Source organism: Mauremys reevesii, linkage group 5, assembly GCF_016161935.1.
Source record: "Mauremys reevesii isolate NIE-2019 linkage group 5, ASM1616193v1, whole genome shotgun sequence".
Lineage (NCBI taxonomy): Eukaryota > Metazoa > Chordata > Testudines > Geoemydidae > Mauremys > Mauremys reevesii.
The window spans coordinates 116,783,355-116,809,314 of record NC_052627.1 but is presented as its reverse complement, the minus strand read 5'-3'; the positions used below and the strand labels follow the sequence as shown (position 1 = coordinate 116,809,314).

Below are 25,960 nucleotides of genomic sequence, written 5' to 3'. Positions count from 1 at the left end.
ATACAGGGAGAAGAAATATAATGGGAAATTCAGATAGATTTCTCCCTAATAGCAACACCAGCATTAAGTAAGACAGTTATTTTGAACCCTTTTTTGTTTTCTTTGCACAAGACTTTTTTCTAATGATTCCACTTGATTTTTAAAATGTAATGTATTATTGTGTATGCACCACAAGCTACCATCCAGGAGGTGGCATTGTTGCATGGGTCTAAAACTGAATGGAGTAATTGAGCTTTGCATTTGCAAAGATGGAGTAATGACACTGAAATTTATTTTTGAACTGCAGAATAGTTTTTAAGTACAGATCCACAAATACAGAAAGGATTTAATCTGGTGGGTGTGTGGGGGTGTGTGTGTAACAATAGATTATTTTATAGATCAGGGGTAGGCAACCTATGGCATGCGTGCTGAAGGCGGCACGTGAGCTGATTTTCAGTGGCACTCACACTGCCCGGGTCCTGGCCACCAGTCCAGAGGGCTCTGAGTTTTAATTTAATTTTAAATTAAAAACTTCTTAAACATTTTATAAACCTTATTTACTTTACATACAACAATAGTTTAGTTATATATTATAGATTTATAGAAAGAGACCTTCTAAAAATGTTAATGTATTACTGGCACACGAAACCTTACAGTAGAGTGAATAAATGAAGACTCGACACACCACTCCTGAAAGGTTGCTGACCCCTGTTATAGATATTTGTCTATAGGGGCACAGGATTTTAGAAGACATTTTTTAATTACACAGTTTATTTTCAAGTGTATGGGCAGTAACCAGTACTTTGAGATAAGATGCATACAGTACATGTAGATTGGAAGTCCATGCAGTACATTGTAGAAAAGAAATAGCACACAACATGCCGTATAGATGTCATGAGAAAGTCCCCTACGTTAGTTAGGATATCTGCTAATTTAAAGTAGTTGTGGGTATTCTAATCGGTCTTTCAGTTTGCTTTCCCCCTCTCTCAGGCGAATGGGTATACGTTATTTTTATTAGGTATCATTTGTATAATGGCAGTGTCTAGGAGCCAGAGTGATGGCCTAGGACTCCATTGCGCTAGGTGCTGTATAAACACAGAACAAAGAGGCAGTCCCTGCCCCAAAGAGCTTGCATATAAAACGAGACAACAGGTAGATACAAGCAGACAAATGGGAGAGTATAATGGGGTTGTCTGCCTCCCGAGTTTCTCCTTGTGGCTCTGAGGCACCCTGCCTTGGTTTTCTCTTCTTTCAGGGCTCCTCAAAAATCCCACACAGTCCAGAGGTATAAAATACAATTCCTCTCCCGGAGCGTCTGATTTATGAAGTTTTTAAATACCATTTCTGTCAGCCCTTCAGGCCCAAACCCTTTCCCCTGCTCAGGGGATCCCACAGCCCTCTCCCCAGGGCCTGTGATTAGATTCAGGCTGGCTTCTTCCAGCTGGTTCCTGTATATTCCCTTAATTCAGTTCTTTCTGGATAGGCAGCAACATCCTTCAAACACAAAATAACTCAAAATTTAAAACCTCACCTAGTCTGCAGCTGGGCACAGCTCCTCCTCCTTGAGGAGCAGTCTTCCTGCTCTCAAAGCAGTAGCTTCCCAGTGTTTCAGAATTCCCCACGGTCTCTTTCCAAGCATCTGCCTTATCTATCCCAGGGCTGGTGGTCACCAGACCTTCCTCATTCTCCCCATCTAGGTGGGAGAGCGGGCTATATCCCAGGTGGTTCTGGGCCCATCTCCTGCTAAAATGGCCAGCCACCCTGTGACAAGGAAACAATGGGATGATGTACTCAGCCCTGCATTCATTCATCTGACAGCATAAGCCACAGCTGTGAACCCACAGTGACAGAAAAGCTGCTGGAATGAAGGTCATGGTAGAGTAAGGCACCAGCACATCAAACTCTGCTAGAGAGCCTGGAAGCTGCTGTCTCTACACAGAATCCAGCTGAGGGAATAGGTATGGCCAGGGTAGCAGATTCAGTGCATCTGCTCATCAGCCTCCGGTATATGGGTTCCTTTGGTGTCTCAACCATAAATTAAAACTGCTTTCCAGAGGTGGAAACCACAAAGAAGGGTGAATGCTGACCCTCCTCAGGAGATTAAGCTGCCCCACTACTGCAGGGGGTTGTAGTGTGCATCCCCGGTACCAACAAGGGTAAATTTATTCCTAATGCTCCCAAATGTTGTGAATTGAATAAATCATGTCACATCAGTAATGGCTGTCTCTATTTGGATGTGTGGGGATGGGACATGAAGGTTCACAATAACCAATCCTCCCCACTATCCCACTGCCTGCCCACACACATCTTGCAGAGCTAGCACAAAGGTCTGTCACAAATGCAGCCCGGGTAGTCGGGACTGGATGAACTGCTTCCCAGAAGCACATGAAGCCCCAAAGGGAGTGGGAAGGGTGTGACCTGGCCTTCCTATACTAGCTTGCAGAGCAGGCAGGCTGTAGTATTCTCAGTGATGCGGGTGCATGCTGTGCAGTCCCTGTTTACCAGGCTTCATAAGGAGAGAGACCTCCCTGAGGCATATACCCTCCCTGACTCCCCTTAGGGTGGTACATCACCTCCTACTCAGGGCAATAGTTATATGCCACAATATGATCCTTAGAAAGCAAAAGACTACTTAAGTTCTTGTATGCTGTAGTTTCCATTGTGTGTGGAGATGAGAATGGGGCACGTTTCACCCCAATACGCAATTACTTAAAACTTTAGTATGTTTAATAGATGTTGCCAGCTATAAGACTGCCCGCACAAGGCCTGATTCTGATCTTATTTTTTTAAATCCTCCACGGAAATCCAGTGGAGTTACACTGCTGTAAGACTGTCGGAAGCAAGATCAGAAGCAGGCCCATAAGGAAAGTGATGTTGCAATTTTACATTCTGTTCTTGAGTTTTGCTACTGAAATAGAAGGGGCTAATGCCAGGATTTTTAAAAACGAATGCCTAAATTTAGGCTCCAAAATACTTGTACATATTTAGGCACCTATTAAGGACTGGTGTGGGGGGAGAAATTGCAAAAATTACGGGGTGAAATTCTATGGCCTGTGTTAAGGAGGTCAGATTAGATAAATAATGGTCCCTTCTAGTTTTGAAAACTACGAATCGATTGGGTTGCTTGGCTGAACTTTGGTTTCCTGGTACTGTAGACCCTAATATTTTTATCAGGGGTTGGGTTTTCAAAAGCACCTAAGGGCTCTAGGAGCACAAGTCCCATTGAAAGTCGTTGAATGGACTATGTCTAACAAACTCATATAGACACCATCCCTGTAGTATATGAACATCTCACAATCTAGGGGCACATGGCTTTTGAAAACCTCTCCCTAGGAGCCTAACTTTAGGCACCCATTAAAAAAATAGGCCCAGATTTTTTTAAAATCTCTTTTCTTGTCTACCATTTACACAACATTTAGTGCATACAAATTACAGTGTAGTATTAAAAAAAAACATTCTGCACATTGCAGGCTTTACATTCTTTCCTCCCAAGTTATTCATCTTTTTCATTAAGTAACATAATGCAGCCACCAGAGGGTGTAACTGCATCAGAGCCTCAGTCATGCCTTAATATTTGAAGTCCTATAAAGTATCTGTCTGTTACTAGCAGTAGGGGTGTGTTGCTTTGCTGCATTCTGTAAATGGAGATAGTTTCTTTTTTAAACTGGGCTTGTGATATAGATCCAGTCAGGTGCCTCCTTTCTGGTCACCCACCAGACTGCTATGGGGAGAATTCAAACTTCTGGGTCCCTGAATGCTTTAAGCTGCCAGGGCCCAAACAGAGTTCAGAAATTGCCACCATCCTGGGGGCCCTGGGTACACTGTCGGGCTGCAGACTTTGAATCTGGCATTCCCTTCTGAGAACTGGAACGTGCTGTCCAGCTGCCTAGCCTGTGGAGACAATGGTGACCCTTCACACCTCTCTCAGAACTCCACCCCAAAGGTGTGCAGCTCCTGGGTTGCAGTTTAACTCTCTCAGGGGACAATGTGTTGGTCGTGGAGCATTTAACACAGAGATACATTTTGCAATTATAACACATTATTTCTTGTTTACTTACCTGTATAAATCACAGGAGAACTCAGAGCATATAGAACGTAACATCCTAAACCCCTTGCTAGCTCACCCTGGCCCTGCGGGTCCCCTGCCTCATGCCACCCCTACATGCTGGGTTGCTTCTCTCTCCTCCACAGCCGGAGACAAAATGGCCAAACGCCTCAGATAGGTCAACGCCTCTCTATAACTTTTAACCCTCTTTGTCAGGAGATGTCCTTGCCAACTTCCCCACCTGAGCAAAAACCTCTGCCAGGTGACTTTGGGGCCAAGGCAACCTCTCTCCTGCTAGACTAATTCTGCAGTTGGGTTGGGAGCCTATCTATTGTTCAAAGCTATTACATTTCAGTGGGCGAACATTTAAAGTCAATTACCTTTTGTTGCCAGCCTTTAGAATTTCAACCCAGCAGGGAGGCAAACAGACCATAGAGAAGGCAAAAGGCTGAAGCTTCAAAATGGAGTTTGCAGCTAGGTCAAGATACATGGAGTTCATAATCTCACGCAGAATTCATAAATTGTACAGACAGATTCCCAAATCGTCACAGCTTGTGACCTTTTTTGCTTCTCTGTAATATATATAAAAAGGTGTAAAAGGAGAGGTATGGGAAGAGAGAATTTGGAGTTGGCAGTGAGTAGGGCAGCGTGTATTTCTTTTTTCTCTGCTGTTTTTTCACCTTAGAAATTCAGATTTTGTCTGCCTAGAAGGCTCTCTGGCTTTTTCTACAGTAGCAAAATTGTTGATTCCTGAAAATGTACATCAGCAAATGATTGCGACTGAACCCAGTGCAAGTTCAGCTGTGACCAAGGCAAACTGTTTAGTACCCTTTCAGAAACGTATAGGTTTGGTTGACTTTTTTGCGGGGAGGAGAGGGTTATTACCACCTATTCCATTTCAATAACAGACTAAAACTTTGGAAAAATACAATATGTTAATGAGTCAACATCCACTAAGCCAACATCCGCTTCACTGAGGTGTGAACTCTCATATATAACCTGTTCCGAGATATTCAGGAGGTTCTCTAGAAAAATCATGGCAGGGCAGACTCAATGTTCCTGATACTACCAATTAAAAAAAAAACCAAAACAATCCAAGGAGGTTAGGTCACCATCACAGTTGCCAACTTTCATGTGGTAAATAAGCACCCCGACTTTCACACTAAGCCAAAAATCAAGCTAATCCCATTTCAAAACAAGGCCAAAACAAACCAATCCCTAAGAATCCCGACATTCTATGTGACTAGATCGCCCAGCGTGCAGTCTGGGACTGTGGTGGGCCCGTTGTGCACCCCTGACTCTCTTCCCCCCCTTGCCCTACTTGCTCCCCCTTGCCGGGAGCTGATAAAAAAAAAAAAAGAAGCAACAAGCTACAAGCCAAAAACTAGCCAACAAGCTACTGCTTGCATCCGACGAAGTGGGTATTCACCCACGAAAGCTCATGCTGCAAAACGTCTGTTAGTCTATAAGGTGCCACAGGATTCTTTGCTGCTTCTAGCCAACAAGCAACTCACAAGCCAATTAAGCCAAAAACAAGCCCAATATCTGTGTTTTTTTCATGGGTTTGGCACGTCGGATCACCATTTCTTGCTTTTTGCCTGGTGAGTGTGTGTTATAGCTCCCTTCTGTGAATCTGTTACACCCCTCAGCTAGGAAGACTTTGCTCTTCCATTTAAGTTGCAGCAGCTCATGCTTTTCGTTTCGGAGGTCGCCTGTTCAACTCTGTGTCGGCCAAGATGGCAGCTGTCACACAAGCTCACATCTTTCATAGGCCCCTTTTAAATACGTTATTAATTAGTTGTATTGCGGTAGCTCCTGGGAGCCTCAATCATGGACCTAGGCACTGCCCAAACACAGACCAAAAAGACAGGCCCCATCCCAAAAAGCTTAGAATCTAAATCTAAGCTGTCTTGTGAAACATCATGAGTTTGCACTGACTCTGACTGGCTGCTCACAGTAATAAAGCAAACAGATTGAAATATATTAACATGTTAAACAAATTAAAAACAGTCTATGAGAAGTTCTACAAATTTGAACACCCCCAAGTCAGGCAGTGCCAAGGCTGCAGTTCTCCTAATAACCCTGACTCTCACACCGTGCGTGTCCTGTATATTGTAAAGTCTCCATTTAAGTTTAATAATTCACATTGCACAGCAACTAATTAATGTTCTCCATCTTCTCTCTAAATTATTTTATATTTAAAAAAAACAACAAAAGTCTTAAACAGAACCTCCTGGAGTGCACAGCCTAAGCTGTGATCGTAGTCCTCATCCTTCCTCATCCCACTCTGCAATTTGTCACTCCCGCTCATTTTGGCACATCTACAATTAAGGCCCCAGCCCTGCAGTGAGCTCCCCGCAGCCTCTTTCCACACAGAATCTCACCGGAACCAGTGTGGCTCTCTGCAGATGCAAGGGTCCACCCACAGAGAGCTCATTGCAGGATTGGGCCTTACTGTAAGCATAGTGAGGCGGGTGTCTCTGTCTTTCTGGCTCTTCCATGAAGTGCCGGCACAATTATAACTGCTATAAAATGAGGTGGGCGTATTAACATAGCTACTGTCTGTTACTGTTAGCGATGCAAGTTTCTACTTTTGACTCTTGCAATATGGCCTAAAAGGCTCCTTTAAAAACTTTTCCCCAGCTTCCTGGCACCCTTCCTTCTCTTCAACCTCATCCCTTTGTGAGCTTCCAGATTCTCAAATGTGTGACTGGTCTTCCTGTCTTCTGCAGGCTTTTCACTATCCTTCTATGCCCCCATTCTGCCCTTGGTCTACTCTGCCTCTAACATGATTTGATCATTGTGCGCTGTAACCATCATTGTGCCCTGTAACCATCACTTGATCCCCAAGCTTCCAATCCCTTCCCCCTGCTGGCTACATCTGGGTAGGAGGATTAAAGGGATTGTCACTTCAACATTCTCAAGATAGTCAAAAACAGAAGGCCATCAAAAGAGATCTGAGTGGGTTTGAAATTCCCCAAAAGCACAGTCTTGCCATCTGCACTGCAGGTAACAGCTTATTACTTTAGTACTGGCAAAGGGAGTGCGCTGCTTTTCCAGCTGCTCACTTTTATCCATGTTACTGTGCTCTAGATTAATGATTGTAGCATGATTTAAGGGAAAAGAGATTAACTTTGCTTGAAATGTTCTCTGCACCACTGGCGAGACCCCTGACGGAGAGGCTGCTGTGGGATTGTGACTTCACCCTGCCTCACTGTTCCAGGCAGGAATACGCATAGCCCAGTTTTGCATCAGGGATGAATGGAGGTGGATGGTAGAAAAGCTCAAAGTACTAGATTTAAAACATTTCCTGTGTATATTATTTGTAAAATATTGTATGTGGGGCACTAATTAGCAGTGCAGCAGCACTGGGACACTGTTAGCCCTAGATCCCTGACATAGAGGCTACTATGGGGATGTGACCGCCCTTCTCAAGTAGGGTTGTGCATGCAAGAATGCAATGTTAATGGCTGCTGAATGGTGATGGGTGAAATAAGTTTGGAGAGCAGTATATTCATTACTTTGTTGGGATGCAGTCCAATGTTTAACACAGCAAGGAGTAAGGCACAATTTTTTAACAGTGTGAGTGATTAACCACAGGAACAAACTACCAGGGGAAATGGCAGAAGTCTAAATCAAGATAGGATGCCTTTATAGAAGATCTGCATTAGCCAAACAAGTTGAGCTCACTACAGCAGTTAATGGGGTAACATTCGATGGCCTGTTGTGTTATACAGGAGGTCAGACTCAATCTAGTGGTCCCTTCTGGTCTTAAAATCTATTAACTTTTCAACTAATCCATGGCCAAGAACACACAACCGGAGGCAGACCCCCATGGAATTATCCCAACCATGTATATTTACAGATAAGAGCCATCTGTCAGAACACAAAATGAGTCGAACCCTGATCACACTAACTGTTCTACAATGGAGGCCATAGGAAAGGTGGATTCCTATGTCACCAGTACATGTACCTTGCCCATTGCATCGACTCTTTGGTGCTGTACAGTTACACAAGTAGCTCTTCCATTCATTTAAATGGATTTTCCCCTAAACTTGTTGACAAATCTGGTCTGTCTCTGTTTACTATGTTTTCTGAGAGAATAGCCATTCAAAATGTGATCTATAACTTTATGAAATCTTATTTATTTTTAGTATGTTCCAACATCACCTTCCAATTGGTGTGTATGGTTAACTATAAAAAAAAGATTTTAAAAAGCATAAAAGCTCTTGGAGAACTGGCTGTAGTTTCATAAGCCCATCCAAATCCAGGGTCCTACATGCATCTGCTTTTATTTTCATCATTAGTCTTCATAAACAATAAATCTCACTTCTTCACTCATGGTCGTTGTCAGTGGATTTGTAACTTATCTTTCTGCCCAGTTATTCAAGCTTTTTAAAGGTTTTACCATTTGCTATATGGATTTATTTAGACATTAGCTGAGGAAAAAGCAGCAAATATGTAACCCATAAAGTGTAATACCAAGAAGATCAGTTACTGTTAAGCGAGTGTAATTTAATTTTCTGGTTCACTAGTTATAAGAAATGTGATAGTATGGATTTTTTTTCCATCAAGGTCATTCTGGATAATCTTTTATGCAGTATAGAGATGATCAAACAATACTCTGTATGTCTGGCATTTTGTTTTTATAGCTGGCCCATTAAGAGTGCTCAGTACAACAAAAAGCAACTTACTTTGTTAATTCTTTTCTTCCTTCTTAGAATTAGTAGGTGAGACTATTTGGGGAACTTATATTTTCATTAAATAGCTATACATCTTCAGTATGATGTTACAGAAGAGACTCACTGGACTTGAAATTGTGTATTAAAGGCTCAGAATATTCACGAGTAGCTTTATACAAGTGTATAGTCGTACTGAAATAAATGGAGCCACTCACATAAGTAAAATTATTAGCGTGCATAGGTATTTGCAGAATTGTACCCATATGCTAATTTAACACAAATCAGATTGGCTCTGTTTACTAAACTTTTAATATTGAGGCTGGATTTTAAAAGTGTGTGTGACTGAATGCATATCAGGCTTCCAATTAAGATTGAACTAACAGAGTGAGATTTAGCAGAGTATATCAGATTTATGAATGGAGAGGTGATGCAAGCACATGAAATTATCCTTGTCTTCAAAGCATGGTTTGAGATAGTAGTGACCATCACTTTTTAAATCACTAGCTGCCTGAGGCATCTCTCTCCAGGTAGCAACTGCTGCCTCTAGTCCTGCTCCTACCCCTCCACAGGTAATGTCGGAAGCAACTCTTAATCAGGGGTGGAGCTTCCTTCTAGAATCAACAACAAAGGGAGAACAGACTGTGATAGGTCTTTTGCTCACCCTGTCCCCCATATTTTTTTAGAGAGAGAAGCTGGACTGGATGAGTCCATCCCTGACATTGGCTCAGGTATCTCAGATGGTTTTACTTATGCTTTGCCAACTCCTTGCCCACCTCTGAGTGGAAACTAGCTGTTGGCCTCTAGAACCTGCCCTCCCTCTTGTGCTTGCACAAGGAATGCAGGTAGCCCATATAGGGAAGTAAGGGGTATTAAGAACCAGTGTGGGTGCGTGAGGTAGGTTACAGTCTTCTCCACTGAAATTACTACTGGAAGTATTGTCATTCACTTCAATAGGACAGCTCCCAGTAGTAATAAGTATTACATGCCCCCATAAGTGTTTACAAGAGGAGACCCTACTGTAGTTGTACCTAGCCGGTACACTTTGTCACTAACAAATATTAGGTGTAGACAGGCTGCTGGGGAGGTTTTTTTGCTTTGATGGTTTTATTTCAGGAGTGGGGAGAGTAGAGGGTCGCATATAAACCAATTTTTTTTTTAAGATACAAAAATCAACACACCACACAACAAAAAAACCCACATTTTTTGTAGAGGATCCAAAACCATTGTCCAAAATGGATTTCTGTAAATATTGTACGAGACTCCACCACCCTCACCCTCACCAAGTAGTACCTTACTCAGTGAGTAGTCCCACCAAAGTCAGTAGGTCTATATGCAGAGTAAGGGTTCAAGAATCTGATGCTCAGTTAAACCGCACATTTCAACCATTTGTATGAGTATATATTGCTCAGTCAAAAAATGCCTTGTATCTCTGAAGCAGAATTAATACAATATGCAGATACGTTTCCTTGGAAATTACTCAGATTTTTAAAGTACATGTAGCATTGCAAAGCTTATATAATTTATTGATGTGAAAGATCTGGCTCTCTCGCATGCTATTAAATATATTTGCCTGTATTGGCAAGCATGAGGAATTTGCTTTGATTATTAATACAGATTTTCAAGCTATATTAGATGCTGAGATATTCAGAAATGTAGCTGGTGTTATGGTACCATGCCAGCCCTTACTTTCTGTTTGGCTGAAAACGACTAGTATACGATTCTCTGAAAAATGTGTCCTGTTTATGCAGCTTCTATCAATATTACGTTGGGTGTCAGAACTTAAGAAAAGATTCTCCTACTCATTTCTTTTTAAGATGCTACATCGCATCAGCAAGCAAAAATCATAGCTGGAGCTCCTGTACAAATAATGCCTTTTTCCAGTTCCCTTTCACTGGGTTGGTTCTACATGGTTCTTGCTGATGTTAGATATTTGATCAAATTCAGGGCCCTGTTGTGCTAGGGATTGTACAAACGCATAGTAATAGACGTCCCTGCCCCCAAAGAATGTACAAACGTAGAACCAGACTGATTTCCTTATTTATATTGAGCAGTATTTTACATCACCAGTGAGCCATTCAGTTCAATGGTATTATTTGTGGAGTAACACATGATTTGAAGTGTAGAGGAGCAGACTCACCCCTGCAGTGCCTTCTGCTGGTGACTTCCAGGAATTAGCTCATTCCAGCTCCTGAGCGCCCTCTGCAGGGCGGTGATCTGCCTGTCCTCTGGCCCCCATGTCCCTCCTGGACCCAGTGCCCTGTTGTCCAGGGTGCTGCCCACTGGCAGTAACCCCCCACCACCATTCTTAGGGTCTCCCCTCCCCAGGGAACCCCACCCACTATCCCCACCTCACCTCAGTATACGGCTACTGCCAGTCATTGTCTAGCCCCTGCACCCTGGGGCAGACTGCAGTATCAGCCTACTCATCACTGGCAAGGTTGGGTTTCGACCTGCTGCCTTTGCCTACCCCGGGTTGCCCTCTGCAACCCCCAGTACTTTTTAGCCCAATGCTAGGCCGCAGCCTGGGGCTTTCCAAGCTAGAGCTCTCCAGCCTTTCCCCAGCCCTACTTCACTCAGGTACCCTGTCTCTGGCACCCTGCAGCCAGGCCCAGCTCCCTCTACCACCAGAAAGAGACTATTTGGGTGCCTGGCTCACAGCCTTTTTATACAGGCCAGCTGTGGCCTGATTGGGGCGTGGCCCAGCTGCAGCCACTTCCCAATCAGCCCAGTTTAGCAGCTCCCAGCCACAACCTTCCCCTAGGGCTGTTTTAAGCCCTTTCAGGGCAACCACCCTGCTACAACAAGGTAGACAAAGGCTTCATTGTCCCCATTTGTATATCGATGGGAAACTGAGGCACAGAGTGAAATCACTTGCATAAGTCCATCTGTAGTGTCTTAACCATAAGACAGTCCTTCCTCTCATTGCTTTTCTTTCTGCAAAACCTCTTTCTTTTAAAGGTAATCACAGGACATTATATTTTAAATAGTAGCTGGTCGAATGACTCAGCAGAAAGAAAATACAGGTGAGGGTCTTTCCTGAAGGCATAATATTTATTTCCAAAAACCAAAACAAATTTAACATAAAAAAAAAAAAAACAGAAAACTTACCTAGCTTGCATTTCATAGAACCTTTTTATGTGGAGACCTGTATTCTCACAGGCATCGTCCTCTCTGTGGCAGAATCTGACCCTAAAAATACCTGTGTTGTGATATTATTTTCAGTTCACTGATCTGCATTCAATCTTCATGCAGCCATTAATTCATCATGGCAGTCAGTTGGGGGGAATATACCCAAGCTATGTTGTGATGAATCTGCCTGTTTTATTATTAATATATTTATTTACTTGAACAGATTTGCTGTGTTTCACAATGTCAAGATACCTAAAGAAAACGTATTGAACAGAACTGGAGACGTCACAGCGGAGGGAGTATACGTTAGCTCATTTAAGGTATGAAATTAATTGTATGTGCAATGAATCCAGTCTATTAAATATACTATGAAGGAATTGTTTGTATTTTTTTTTTCAAATCAATTAACTGCTCCCTTATATTTTCGGGGCTGAATCGTTTTAGCATAGTTTTAGCCATGCATTTGCCATTAAAGTCAGTGGGTGCTAACTCCTTGAAAGTATAACATTTGGCATAACTACCAGGATTCTGATGTTGCAGGTAGTGCAATTATGAAGTTATGGAATGGTTGAACCTGCCCATTTAGCGTGTCTTTTATTCCCTCAGGATCTCAAGCAACGTTTTGGCGCTTCTCTTGGGGCTCTGTCCAGTGGTAGAGTTATGATCATAGGCATGTCTGTGGTTAATTTAAAGCTTGCCTTATCAATAGCCATTCGCTTCTCAGCCACACGCCGTCAGTTTGGACCAACAGATGAAGAAGAAATACCAGTCCTGGAATACCAAATGCAGGTACTAATTAAATCTACAATGTGGCATTTCATTCAAATCTAGGGAATGTATTCAAATATAAAGCAAGATCCTCAGCACATGCAAATCTGCATTGAAATCAATGAAGTTACAGTAGTTTACACCAGCTGAATGTCTGGCCCTATAGAGTTCCGAAGGCTTGATTCTCAGTAAGACGTGGTCTGCACTACCAACTTCTCTAACCACACCCCTGACCACATAGTTATACTCACCTAACCCGCACTGTAGACGGAGCTATGTCATTGGGAGGGCTTCTCCCACCGAGATAGCTACTGTCTCTCAGGGAGATGGAGTACCTAGGCCAATGAGAGAATCTCTCCCAGCAGCATTGGTTGACTCTCCACTAAGCACTAGCTGCTGCAGCACTGTAATTGTAGACAAGCCCTTAGGCCCCTTTACATCACTCTGGCAATGTAAAGAGGCCTTAAAGCTCATACCGCTCACTGCCAGAGAGGTGTAAACTGGCTATGTAAATAAGAATCAGACCCTGGAATACTGAAACCCCAATACATTGTTGAGCTCTTAGAAGCAAATTTCTGACATTGGTGGGAGGGAGCTTATTGTTACTTTTCAGAAACTCTGGAACTTTCATCATGCTTTCTTTTGTGTTGGTCTGCCCTACATTGACATCATCTTCCAGTCTATTCCCAATGCAGCTGCTAAGATCATCTTCCTCACCTGTTGTTCTGAACATGTCACCCCATCTGCTGAATCCTTCTCCTGGCTTTTACTGCTCCACTGGGTCAAATTCAAGATTCTCATCCTGACCTTCAAGGTCCTCACAGCTCTGCCCCTCTCTATTTATTTGCTTTGGTCTCACATTTCATTTCTTCCATAGTCCCTGACTACCCTCTTTTCCACATCTCCCACAACCAATGTTGCACCTACTTCCATGTTGCCCCCTCTCCATTGAGCATCTTCCTTCATCTGACCCATGAGGGCTGTACTCTAGATCATCCGCAAGAATCACTTCTTCCTTGAGGCTGTCAAGAAACAGACAACTAATCATAGATAAGTTAGGAGCAGTCAGATACCACTGAAGTGTAAATTATTTAACAAACCAAGAAGTGCATAATTTATATAACACCTGTACCTCTTGATTATATTTCTCTTTCTCTCCTTTTGATTTGGCTTGTCATCTTCAATTGAAAGCTCTTTGGGGTAGGGTGTTTGTGTGTAAACATTGTCTACAACTTTGTGGGTATTAAAGAAAACAAGAAGAATACCCTCCACCTTACCATTGGTTTTATCAATGCACAGTTCATTAGCATGTTTGTGTGCATTACTTTAGCCTTTTTTCTTTATTAACTTTTGAAAATATAGAAATAATTATTTGTATTGCTGTAGCCCACATCAAAAGCTGTACAAACACAGGATAAAAAGATGGTCTCTGCACCCAAAGAATTTCACTGAACCAATGTGCAGGTTTAATCTGATGTTTATCAAAAATTAATAGGCATCATGAACTTGGATGGTGTCACCATGAGCATCCCTGTGAAGAAGGTTCATTTACTTTACTGATTTAAAGAGCCATTGCAAAATTAGCTAGTTGGGAATTTTTCAATATAACATTTTTCATTGAAAAATGCTATTTTGTCAAAACCATAACTGTTCACTGGAGAGGGTAAATTACAACAAATTTCTCAATCCAAAGAAGTTTTTAAATTGTCAAAATTATGTTTGAAATGAAAAACTCCAGTCTTCTGGTTCAAAATGACTTTTCATTTAAACTAATTGTGGGAGGAAAAAAAAACAGAATCAAAACATTTAAAATTATTGAAATGTTTCAATTGACCCAAATTATTATTATTATTATTTTTGAGGGGGTGGGGATTTTGGTTTATGAAAAGTTGACTTGTCCTGATTTGTGATGGGAATTTTTTTTTTTGAAATCTCAAATTTTTGTGGGACAGGCAAATTGTTTCCCATCCAGCTCTAATTACTAATTGAACATAACCACAAACAATATAGTCTGTATTTGGATAGGATATTGGGAGTGGGAGGGCAGATGCTTAATAATTAGAAGATTGAAGTTGAAATATGGTAGTTTTCTAGAAACTGAAACAATATACCATCGGGGTTCTGAGTATCCTTGGAAAAGCCCCTAATAATATGTATATATCAACCTTCCCTCACACAGATTTAATTTTCTTTCCAGCAATGGCGTCTGCTTCCCTATCTGGCAGCTACATACGCCTTAGACCATTTCGCCAAGTCTTTGTTCATGAACTTCATAGAATTTCACATAGGTCTTCTGATGAAGGATAAGAGTCCAAGACAGGTGAGATGTTTATACATATCCTTTTAATTGCAACTCGGGTTTTCAATGCAGTAAACTTCCAATTGTTGAACAAAGGACCTGTATACACAAGTGGCTCAGAAATATGGGGAAGAGGGGAGAAACATTAGTGTTAAAGGCCAGGAAAGCAGTTATCTGATCACAGGTTTATGTTCTGATGACTTCAATGGGATTTAAGCATACATTCAAGTTCTTTCCAAAACAGAGATGTTTCTTCTTGAATAGGGGCCTAAGTAATTACTGGTCACTGCACCTTCAATGGGCTCTTGCAATATGCACTACTTATACTAAACAATCTGTTCCACCTTGTATTTAGTTGTGACACATAGAATACCTTTCCCAGACCTGAAGAAGAGCTCTGTGTAAGATCAAAAGCTTGTCTCTTTCACCAACAGAAGTCGGTCCAATAAAAGATATTACCTCATCCACCTTGTCTCTCTGCATTGCCTTAATGAAGATTCAGTTTTGGTCAACTGAAATTGACACTGCATGAGAGTTTCTGTCATAAGCCAGAACAGTATCTTTTCAGAGTCAGGCTCAAGTTTGCAATTCAAGTTAATACATTTGAAAATAATTTAACTGTAAAATATGAACATTTATGAAATGTGGGTTAAATGAGCAGTACAATGAATTTCTTGGCAATCTCTGTAAAGGAAATATTTTTCTCTCTCTGCATCTGTATAGGGCCTAACTCTGACCAGCATAAGTGCACTATATAGTTTTTTATTGTCTTTTTGTAAATAGAATGATTTTTGTAATAACTTAAGGTGGAATTCACCCCTGTGTCAAGGTCTGCACAGTGACTGTTTATCACTTCAGTCTCACTTAAACCCTCGAGCTTTTTGCAGGTCAAGTTAAATGGTGTATAGGCCTTGCACACTGGTTAGTGTGTATTACATGTCTTCTTTTGTGACCAGTCCATAGAGGATGTGGGTCTGTTTACAGCTCACAGCTAGAGAGCCTGGCTCTTTTTTGTTCAAGAGGTATTCAGGCTTTTAATACCTGATTCAATCCCTGGTCTCAGTCAAGACTGTGGCAGTCACATGGATGAATTTCACCCTTAGTTTTTTGTGTGTACTCTTGAACTTGTTTTGTTTAAAAAACTTTACCATTAGCTTACTTTTTACAAAGGCTGAAATTGGACGTGAGATTCATGCCTTGTCTACTGGTGGTAAACCACTGGCCTCCTGGACTGCCCAGCAAGCGGCCCAGGAATGTCGAGAAGCTTGTGGAGGGCATGGTTACCTGGCCAGTAAGTTACAAACTCCTGAATAGATACAGTCAGTCAAAGATTGTTTGCGCACATTTCTATCACAGTTTTTGTTGTGTACAAATGTATTCATCAGTGGCAGTAAGTTTTCAAAAGGGCTTTGGCCCGATCTTCCTTTTTACAGATTGTGACGGTGTCCCCAGGGTACAACCTGGAGCTGTCAGACCGCTATGCCCCCTTAATCCTCCAGCCTGGGCTGTCTCCCACAATGCTATGCCAGTGACAAACAGCGAACCCCTCCAGGTGCTATTATCACTCAGCCATCAGCATGTGGAGACACATACCCAGCAGTCACCCCAGAAATATACCATCTTTCACTGCTCAAGCCTCCCTTGGACAGTGCAAGCTCATTAATTAGTTTGTCACTCCACCAAAGGGACGTGCAACAGTCCTTTTAAACCTGAGCTGAGATTTCCCAGGCACTTTAACCAAAACCACACCGTTTTAGGTAAAATATAAAACAGATTTATTAACTACAGAATGATAGATTTTAAATGATTATAAGTAGCAAACATAGAGATCAAAGTTGGTTACATAAGAAATAAAAATAGAAACGCAGTCTAAATTCTGACTTTAACAGACTACGGCCATGTCTTCACTAGCACTTATGTTGGCAAAATTTTTGTCAGTTGGGGTGTGAAAAAAAATCCCCTTGAGCGACATACGTTTTGCTGGCATATGCGCTCGTGTGCACAGCACTGTATTAGTGAGAGACCCCTTCCTACCAACATAGCTACCGCCAGCCATTGAGCTGGTTTTATTATGTCGACGGGAGAGCTCTCTCATGTCGGCAAAACGCAGCTACACGTGTGCTCTTTCAGCTGCACAGCTATATCAGTACCGCTGTGTCACTGTAAGTTTGTAAGTGTAGACATGGCCTAAGTAAGATCTGAATCAAATAGCTCTTCTCACCCTAATACATGTTACAGGCAGCTCACAGTCCTTAATACACAGGCTAGATTCCCTTCCCAGCCTGAGACCAGTCTCCCCGCTTCAAACTCTTTGTCTTCCAGATGCTCTCCCAGGTGTTGAGATGGGGGAGGAGAGAGGCCAAGTGATGATGTCACTGTTCCCCTTTTATACTTTCTTCCAACTGCTAGAAAGATACTTGCTGTGAGGTGGGGGTTAGGTAGCCCTCATTGCATACCTGCCCTCTCTGAGAAGCGTCTGGAAGAGTGGATTCTTCCCGATGGGCTATCAACGCCTGTCTGGCCAGAGATAGTTGCTCCTTTGTTGCTACTGAAAGGCTAACTGTGGGCATTCCCCATTTCACAACATATTTCAGTAACACAGAGCAGTATTTCATAACTTCACATACAATGATAGCACATATAATTCAACAGGATGTTAATGTTCAACAGATCAAAACTTTTTAAATTATATCTCACAAGGCATTCTCTGTACAAAACATATCATAATCATATCACAGTGGTGAAGATGGGGGTTCCAGGGTGCTATTTTGAGGTACGGAGTGTCACACAGATCCAGTTTGCACATGCAAAATCTGCGCCCACAAAATGAATTTCAGGTGCAAAGTGTAATATTTGCACTGGCCATGAGGCAGTTACAGCTATCCAAAGTGCCATTGCAGTTCATTTGGAGGAGAAATATAGATGCAGATGTTGCACATGCAGATTGCCCTCATAAAATGGACGTTATGCTTCTGAAAATTTGCCCCCATGTATTTAGTTTTGTAAACAAAGGGTAACTTTTCAGCATCATCTGTTGATAAGAATAATTATATTGTATTGGAAACTGATTCAGATTTCTTATTTTTTTTAACTCACAGAATAATTGTTTCCAAGTTCTTTTGACCTATATTTGTATAATGATTGAGTAACATTACGTATTAAAATTTGTGACTTTTCTTTTAAAAGTGAATCGTCTAGGTGATATTCGAAATGACAATGACCCAAACTGCACCTATGAAGGAGACAATAATGTTCTGCTTCAGCAAACCAGCAACTACTTACTGAGCTGGGTGAATGCTAAACACCAAGGTTAGCATGCAGTACTATATCTTGTTTTAGATTTAGTGGTGATTTGGTAACAAGACTAGGAGATAATTTCATACTGACAGGATTTATTTATGTAATCATTATTTGTAGATCATAAATAATGTTCTAGGTATCTTCATAAACAAATGTCTTGATCTCCCTCTCTCTATATTTCTGTTGCATCAATCTCCACAGTATCTGGACCTCGTCGTAACTAGTTGTTTTCCATGTTGTAAGTAGGTAGTTTTGAAAAATTAACATGATAAAAAGTAATGTAGGGATTCAAACTCCCAAGTCCACTGGAAGTCATTGGAAGCTTTCTGCACCGAGTGGGGCCGGGCTTTGTGGTCCTTGAAAAATAATATAAAGGCAATCTATCTCCTACCACCCTTATATGCATTAAATAGCATCTGAATCCGTGTCAGTCATTTCAAATGAACTATGGTACTAGGCACTGAGCGTACAGGTTGCAGAATGTTTAGCCTAACTGAATAATTTTAACGATAGCATTTTGTTGTTTTCTGGATAAAAGATCACGGGACAAATTGCTGGCACAGATTCTGGCCAACATCTTCCAGGTGTGGAAAACCCATTCATGGGTATTGAATCTACAATCTCCGCTCCACTGGGAGCTTGCAACCAGCCAGGTCAGCTCCTCAGCACTTATTCACCTCTCCTCATTCAGCTGAATCCCCACTAGGCAGTAATAAGCTAAATATTTTGGCATTTCTACACCTGGCCTATCAAGAAAGAGTAAACCTAGCCCTAGGATAGTGTTTTACCTCAAAATACTCTGTCGTCGACTTTGTAACAAATCAGTTCATCGTTGGTATTCCAGATAAAGCTTCTATTGCGTCCCCTCTTGGATCAGTAAACTTTTTGGAAGACTACAATCATATTCTTGGCCAGAAATTCACAGCCTCTAATGTTGAAGATTGCATGGACTCCTCAGGTAGCCATTTTCTATTTTCTCAATACAAATAGTTATTTTCACTCTGTCCCTTCCCCCCCAGCCAGCTGATTTTTCTTCTCTTTCTTTGTCTGTTCTGTGTTTTTCTACCACCTTTTGTAAGCAGACAGCTTACCTATAAGCATTAGAGACTGAGTGATGTTTCCAAACGCACAGTATTCAAGAGAGCTCAAACTATGGCACATCCTTTTAGACACAACATCCTGCATCTTGGTAGGGGGTTATACTAGATGACCCTTGTTCCATAGAATCTCTATGGATAGTAATTCCATGCTCTAATAAGAATCTAACAGTAGGAATCTATTATCGACCACCTGACCAGGACAATGATAGTGACAATGAAATGCTAAGGGAGATCAGAGAGGCTATCAAAATTAAGAACTCAGTAATAGTGGGGGATTTCAATTATTCCCATATTGACTGGGTACATGTCACCTCAGGACGAAATGCAGAGACAGAATTTATTGATACTTTAAATGACTGTTGCTTGGAGCAACTGGCACAGGAACCCACGAGGGGAGAGGCAACTCTCAATTTAGTCCTGAGTGGAGCGCAGGATCTGGTCCAAGAGGTAACTATAACAGGACCGCTTGGAAATAGTTACCTTAATATAACAACATTTAACATGCCTGTGGTGGAAGAACACCTCAACAGTCCAACACTGTGGCATTTAATTTCAGAAAGGGGAACTATGCAAAAATGAGGAGGCTAGTTAAACAGAAATTAAAAGGCACAAAGACTAGAGTGAAACCCCTGTAAGCTACATGGACACTTTTCAAAGACACCATACTAGAGGCCCCACTTAAACGTACAGTAAAAGAACTAAAAAAGAGAGTCACCATGGCTTAACAACCATGTAAAAGAAGCCGTGAGAGATAAAAAGGCATCTTTTAAAAAGTGAAAGTCAGATCATAGTGAGGTAAATAGAAAGGAGCATAAACACTGCCAAATTAAGTGTAAAAATGTAATAAGAAAAGCCAAATACGAGTTTGAAGAACAGCTAGCCAAAAACTCAAAAGGTATTAGCAAAATGTTTTTTAAGTACATCAGAAGCAGGAAGCCTGCTAAACAACCAGTGAGGCCCCTGGATGATCGAGATACAAAAGGAGCACTCAAAGACGATAAAGTCATTGCGGAGAAACTAAATAAATTTTTTGCTTCAGTCTTCACAGCTGAGGATGGTAGGGAGATTCCCAAACCTGAGCTGTCTTTTGTAGGTGACAAATCTGAGGAATTGTCACAGATTGAAGTGTCACTAGAGGAGGTTTTGGAATTAATTGATAAAATTAACAGTAACAAATCACTGGGACCAGATGGCATTCACCCAAGAGTTCTGAAAGAACTCAAATGTGAAATTGCAGAACTATTAACTATGGTTTGTAACCTGTCCTTTAAATCAGCTTCTGTACCCAATGACTGGAAGTTAGCTAATGTAACACCAATATTTATAAAGGGCTCTAGAGGTGATCCCCGCAATTACAGACCGGTAAGTCTAACGTCAGTACCGGGCAAATTATTGGAAACAATAGTAAGGAACAAAATTGTCAGACACACAGACAGAAGAACATAAATTGTTGGGAAAAGTCAACATGGTTTCTGTAAAGGGAAATCGTGTCTTACTAATCTATTAGAGTTCTTTGAAGGGGTCAACAAACATGTGGACAAGGGGGATCCAGTGGACATTTAGATTTCCAGAAAGCCTTTGACAAGGTCCCTCACCAAAGGCTCTTACGTAAATTAAGTTGTCATGGGATAAGAGGGAAGATCCTTTCATGGATTGAGAACTGGTTAAAAGGGAACAAAGAGTAGGAATAAAAGGTAAATTTTCAGAATGGAGAGGGTAACTAGTGGTGTTCCCCAAGGGTCAGTTCTAGGACCAATCCTATTCAACTTAATTAATAAATGATCTGGAGAAAGGGGTAAATAGTGAGGTGGCAAAGTTTGCAGATGATACTAAACTGCTCAAGATAGTTATGACCAAAGCAGACTGTGAAGAACTGCAAAAAGATCTCACAAAACTAAGTGAGTGGGCAACAAAATGGCAAACGAAATTTAATGTGGAAAAATGTAAAGTAATGCATATTGGAAAAAATAACCCCAACTATACATACAATATGATGGGGGCTAATTTAGCTACAACTAATCAGGAAAGAGATCTTGGAGTCATTGTGGATAGTTCTCTGAGGACATCCACGCAGTTTGCAGCAGCAGTCAAAAAAGCAAACAGGATGTTAGGAATCATTAAAAAAGGGATAGAGAATAAGCCGGAGAATATTTTATTGCCCTTATATAAATCCATGGTACGCCCACATCTTGAATTCTGCGTAAAGATGTCTCCTCATCCCAAAAAAGATATACTGGCATTAAAAAGATTCAGAGAAGGGCAACTAAAATGATTAGGGGTTTGGAACGGGTCCCATATGAGGAGAGATTAAAGAGACTAGGACTTTTCATCTTGGAAAAGAGACTAAGGGGGGATATGATAGAGGTATATAAAATCATGAGTGATGTGGAGAAAGTGAATAAGGAAAAGTTATTTACTTGTTCCCATAATATAAGAACTAAAGGCCACCAAATGAAACTAATGGGCAGCAGGTTTAAAACAAATAAAAGGAAGTTGTTTTTTCACACAGAGCACAGTCAACCCGTGGAACTCCTTGCCTGAGGAGGTTGTGAAGGCTAGGACCATAGCAGGGTTTAAAAGAGAACTGGATAAATTCATGGAGGTTAAGTCCATTAATGGCTATTAGCCAGGATGGGTAAGGAATGGTGTCCCTAGCCTCTGTTTGTGAGAGGATGGAAATGGGTGGCAGAAGAGAGATCACTTGATCATTACCCGTTAGGTTCACTCCCTCTGGGGCACCTGGCATTGGCCACGGTCGGTAGACAGGATACTGGACTGGATGGACCTTTGGTCTTACCCAGTATGGCCGTTCTTATGTTCTTCTAACCCTATGATTCTATGATCCCTAATAAGCAATGTTTTTCCTCTGGTATTTATTAGGATATGTGTAGAGCCATGACTGCAAGAGAACTAGGATGGGTAAATTAATTTAGATTAAAATGTGAATTAACTTGATCGATTGGGTGTTTTTATTCCTACTTTTGCACAGCTCTTCACCTTTTGGTTTCATTCCAAAGCAGACACACTAAAAACAGGTGCTGTTCTTGTGCTATCTGTGACCTAGGTGGCCAAGAGAAGTGCTATGTCCTTTCAGCTGGCTTTCTAGACAGCAAAGGGCATCTAACAGAGCTGGTTTAAAATTTTCAAATTTTTGACAATTTTTTTGGCAAAAATATTTGCTGTTTTTCAGCCAACTTAGAGATGGTATTTTTCAAAAATGTTAAAATACTATAAGAAAATTTAGAGTTTTCTGTATTATTCATCCAGCTCCGGATAAATAAGCTGATAAGCTGACAGCTGAACATTTGAATTCTCACCTGATCCAGTGTTTTTTTTCTTTTCTTATAACATATTCTCCATCAAATTGCATTTACTATTTATTTATGTTGTGTGATACACACTGCAATTTCTTAGGGACCAAATTTTCATTTCTTAATATGTCTCATAGGCACAAAACATGCAAACTGAATTCTAGCATGAAATTGCTAGACAAAATAGTTTCATGCAATGTTGGCTTGCATGTATTCTTCAAGTAAAGTGTTATTCTTGTTCCGCTAAAGTTGTATTTGTTGGTAGTTGTCCTCCAATATTGTATTGTTTTTAAGAGAGGCCATGTCTACACTACAGAGTTAAGTAGACTTAAGTTACGTCGATCATCATAAACTGCTGTGATTACATCGCCTGTGCATGTTTATACAATGCTTCTTGCACCGACAGAGAGAGCAGAGCACTGGGAAAAGCTATCCCACTGTGCAAATCATCACCTTCTCCTATGAAGCGTTCTAGGAGTTTTCTCCATCCCAAAATTCCAAGGTCTTCCAACTGCATTTCAGACCATTTTTCAACTGCCCCTGTAAACTTTGCACCTGCCATCTCTGCCTGAAACCATGGATCCTGCACTGCTCACCAGTCTAGTGATAAGTGTTATGAACTGCTGATCGTGCAGTATTTCATGAGCTGTTGTGTGCCATGGAAAGAAACAATTCAAGATTGATGTTGGTATTCACGGAGCAGCTGCACACGGTGGATTGTTGCTACTAGGTTCGGGAAACAAGCACTGAGTGGTGGGATCAGATTGTGATGCAGATATGGGATGATGTGCAGTGGCTGCAGAACTTTCATATGCATAAAGCCACCTTCCTTGAACTCTGTGCAGAGCTCATACCCGCCCTACAGCACAAGGACTACAAAATGAGAACTGCCCTTACTTTTCCTCATTCACCTCCTTATCTGACAGAGGCGCTCCGCCAGTGTGTAGGAGCTGGCCCTCCAGGGCACATCTGCATCAGCAAAAGAAACAATACACAGAGTTAGTATTGTGATTTCACTCATAGTCTTTAATCATAAAAGCATAAAAGTTACATATGCCTCTTTCTCACTTTTTCTTGGCAAGCATGGCCAGAGCGCTAATCATGGTGAGTTTGACCCGAGGGTGTGTGTGCAAGATGGGACAAAGGATCTGGGTGGTTTTCACTACAAGCGCCTAGTAACACAATTCTGAAAAAGGAGAACTAGATAACTAAGCTAAGGGAGTACTTGCAAGGCAAGCGAGACAGTTCCAACAGTAAGAAAGAACTGAAGGGGGGTTGGGTCACCACTCGGGGGCTCTGCAGCCGGCTCCCCAGCCAACCTGACGGGAGCTGCTAAGGGAAAAAATTTCTAACGACCATGCACACGGCATGCGCACACACCTGACTGGAATGGATGTGAACACCACCTCTCGAAGAACAGCAGTTACAAGAAGATGAGTAACAGTTTTATCTCTATGGAGGATTCCCGGGAGATCCCAGTGTGCCATTAACAAACTGTTTTGCAAGACCTCCACTGCATAGCTGCACAGGGAAATGTGAAGCAGATGCAAACAATACCTAGTGTTGTTAATTTCAATCCCTTCTCCCACATGCACCATGTAGCAAAATAAAAGACACCTCTACTTTATGCAACCATGCACTATCAAAGTAAAATGAGTACTCATCAAAGCTCCCATCTCCTGTTTCAGGCACACCAGAGCTGGACTGCTGGGACTGGCTAGACCACTCTGGAGTCAAAGAGGTCCTGGCTTGCCACGCCACCAGACGAGCCTGTCGCCTGTCCCACATCCTCCTCCAACTCGACCTCCTCAGGGCTGACTCTGCTGGCTACTGCCTCCAGTCCCCCCGAAGTATCCACAGGGCTCTTGGCAGGGGAGGTCGGGGTCACTGCTGAGGATGGTGTGCAGCTCCTTATAGAAGCAGCATGTTTTTGGTGCCACACCAGAGCAATGGTTGGCCTCCCGTGCCTTCTGGTACACCTGCCTTAGCTCCCTTATCTTAGCATGGCACTGCTATGTGTCCCTTTTTTGCCCCTTTTCATCCATGCCACGAGCAATCTGCTCATAGGTGTCAACGTTCCTATGGCTGGATTGGAGGTACAACTACACCTCCTCCTCTCCAAACAGACCCAACGGATCCAGCAACTTCCATTATACTCCACGCAGGAGCCTGTTTGTTGCGGAAAGCCAGCATGGTCAACTGGGAAGATGTGATATGAGCTGTCCACTCTGAGCAAACAAGTGGAATTTCAAAAATTCTTTAAAGTGGGAGGAGCACATGCCTGAGTATGTTTGCAGACTAGAAACTGCTTACCAGAGTGGTCATGATGGGCATTGTGGGACACCTCCCAGAAGCCACTTAGGATAACAAACAAGTTACACTGACACCGTGTTGCTGTAACTTTGTCCCAAAAAGCTCTATGTCGCTAGTCAAGGTGGTTTTATTCTGTTGGTGTAGCAGGAGAGTTAAATCGGTGGGAGGAACATTGTTGTGTGTACACCTCCACTGTTTTGTCTACAAAACCTGACTTTTGTTGACAAATCTGCGTAGTGTAGACAAGGCCAGGTACTCTTATATGGGCCAGATCTCCGTTTGATGTAATTAGATTGGGGGCTTGAAATAGCTTTAAGGAAAGTGCATGTGAGTTAGAACAGTGTAGAGCAGGGTAACATTTTGAATAGTACAGTATGCACAAAGTATGTCACTGTGTAGTAATTGTCTTTGGTTTGGTTGGAAAAAATGGAGAAACAGTGAGAAAAGAGCTTCAGCAGTTGGCTTAGTTTTCTCTGCTATAATCAAATTAAGAAAGACAGTACATGCCATTCCCACGATCTTATTGCTGCTATTTACCCAAATTGGCCCCTAGGGGGAAATTAGAGGGAATTAGATCTATATGAGGATTTAAGACAAAAGTGAGTCTATGAAACTGAGAATTTATTGTGGGTAGAAATTTAACCTTAATTTATAGATGTCATTAACAGGCAATCTGCTTGTTTCCTGGAATCCAAATAACTGCTTCAGTGCTCAGCTAATTGAATGAAGAAATACTGGGATTACTGCAGTCTCGGTAATGATGCAGAGCTCTAAGTGAGATAATGCCTCAATAGTTATGACAAAAACTTAACATCTGACTAGCTTCAAAATGCAAAGGCTTAGAAGAAAGACTTGCTGAAATGATTGTTTGCTTTGTCTTTGTGGTAAAACTCAAGCTTGTGACATGCTGGACAGCACAAACTAATAACTAAGCACATTTTTGTCTCATCAGTTAATACCTACCAAAGCAGCCAAATCACAGTTGAAAAAAAACCTAAATCTGTTCATCTGTATTAATTTTCTATGAGAAGTAA

General features: G+C 41.7%; 1 protein-coding gene across 5 annotated transcripts in view; it reads left to right on the top strand.

Annotated features, from left to right (window-relative positions):
* ACOX3 (acyl-CoA oxidase 3, pristanoyl) overlaps window positions 1-25,960 on the top strand; it is a 65,326-nt gene that overhangs the window by 25,874 nt on the left and 13,492 nt on the right. For 3 of the 5 annotated variants that reach the window (XM_039540111.1, XM_039540110.1, XM_039540113.1), the window contains 7 exons: window positions 12,059-12,155; window positions 12,442-12,624; window positions 14,801-14,923; window positions 16,073-16,193; window positions 18,089-18,211; window positions 19,047-19,160; window positions 24,302-24,463. In XM_039540111.1, coding sequence (XP_039396045.1) covers window positions 12,059-12,155; window positions 12,442-12,624; window positions 14,801-14,923; window positions 16,073-16,193; window positions 18,089-18,211; window positions 19,047-19,160; window positions 24,302-24,463 — 923 coding nt within the window. The remainder of the gene's footprint in view (window positions 1-12,058; window positions 12,156-12,441; window positions 12,625-14,800; window positions 14,924-16,072; window positions 16,194-18,088; window positions 18,212-19,046; window positions 19,161-24,301; window positions 24,464-25,960) is intronic. The other 2 variants (XM_039540112.1, XM_039540114.1) reach the window with 2 other exon arrangements.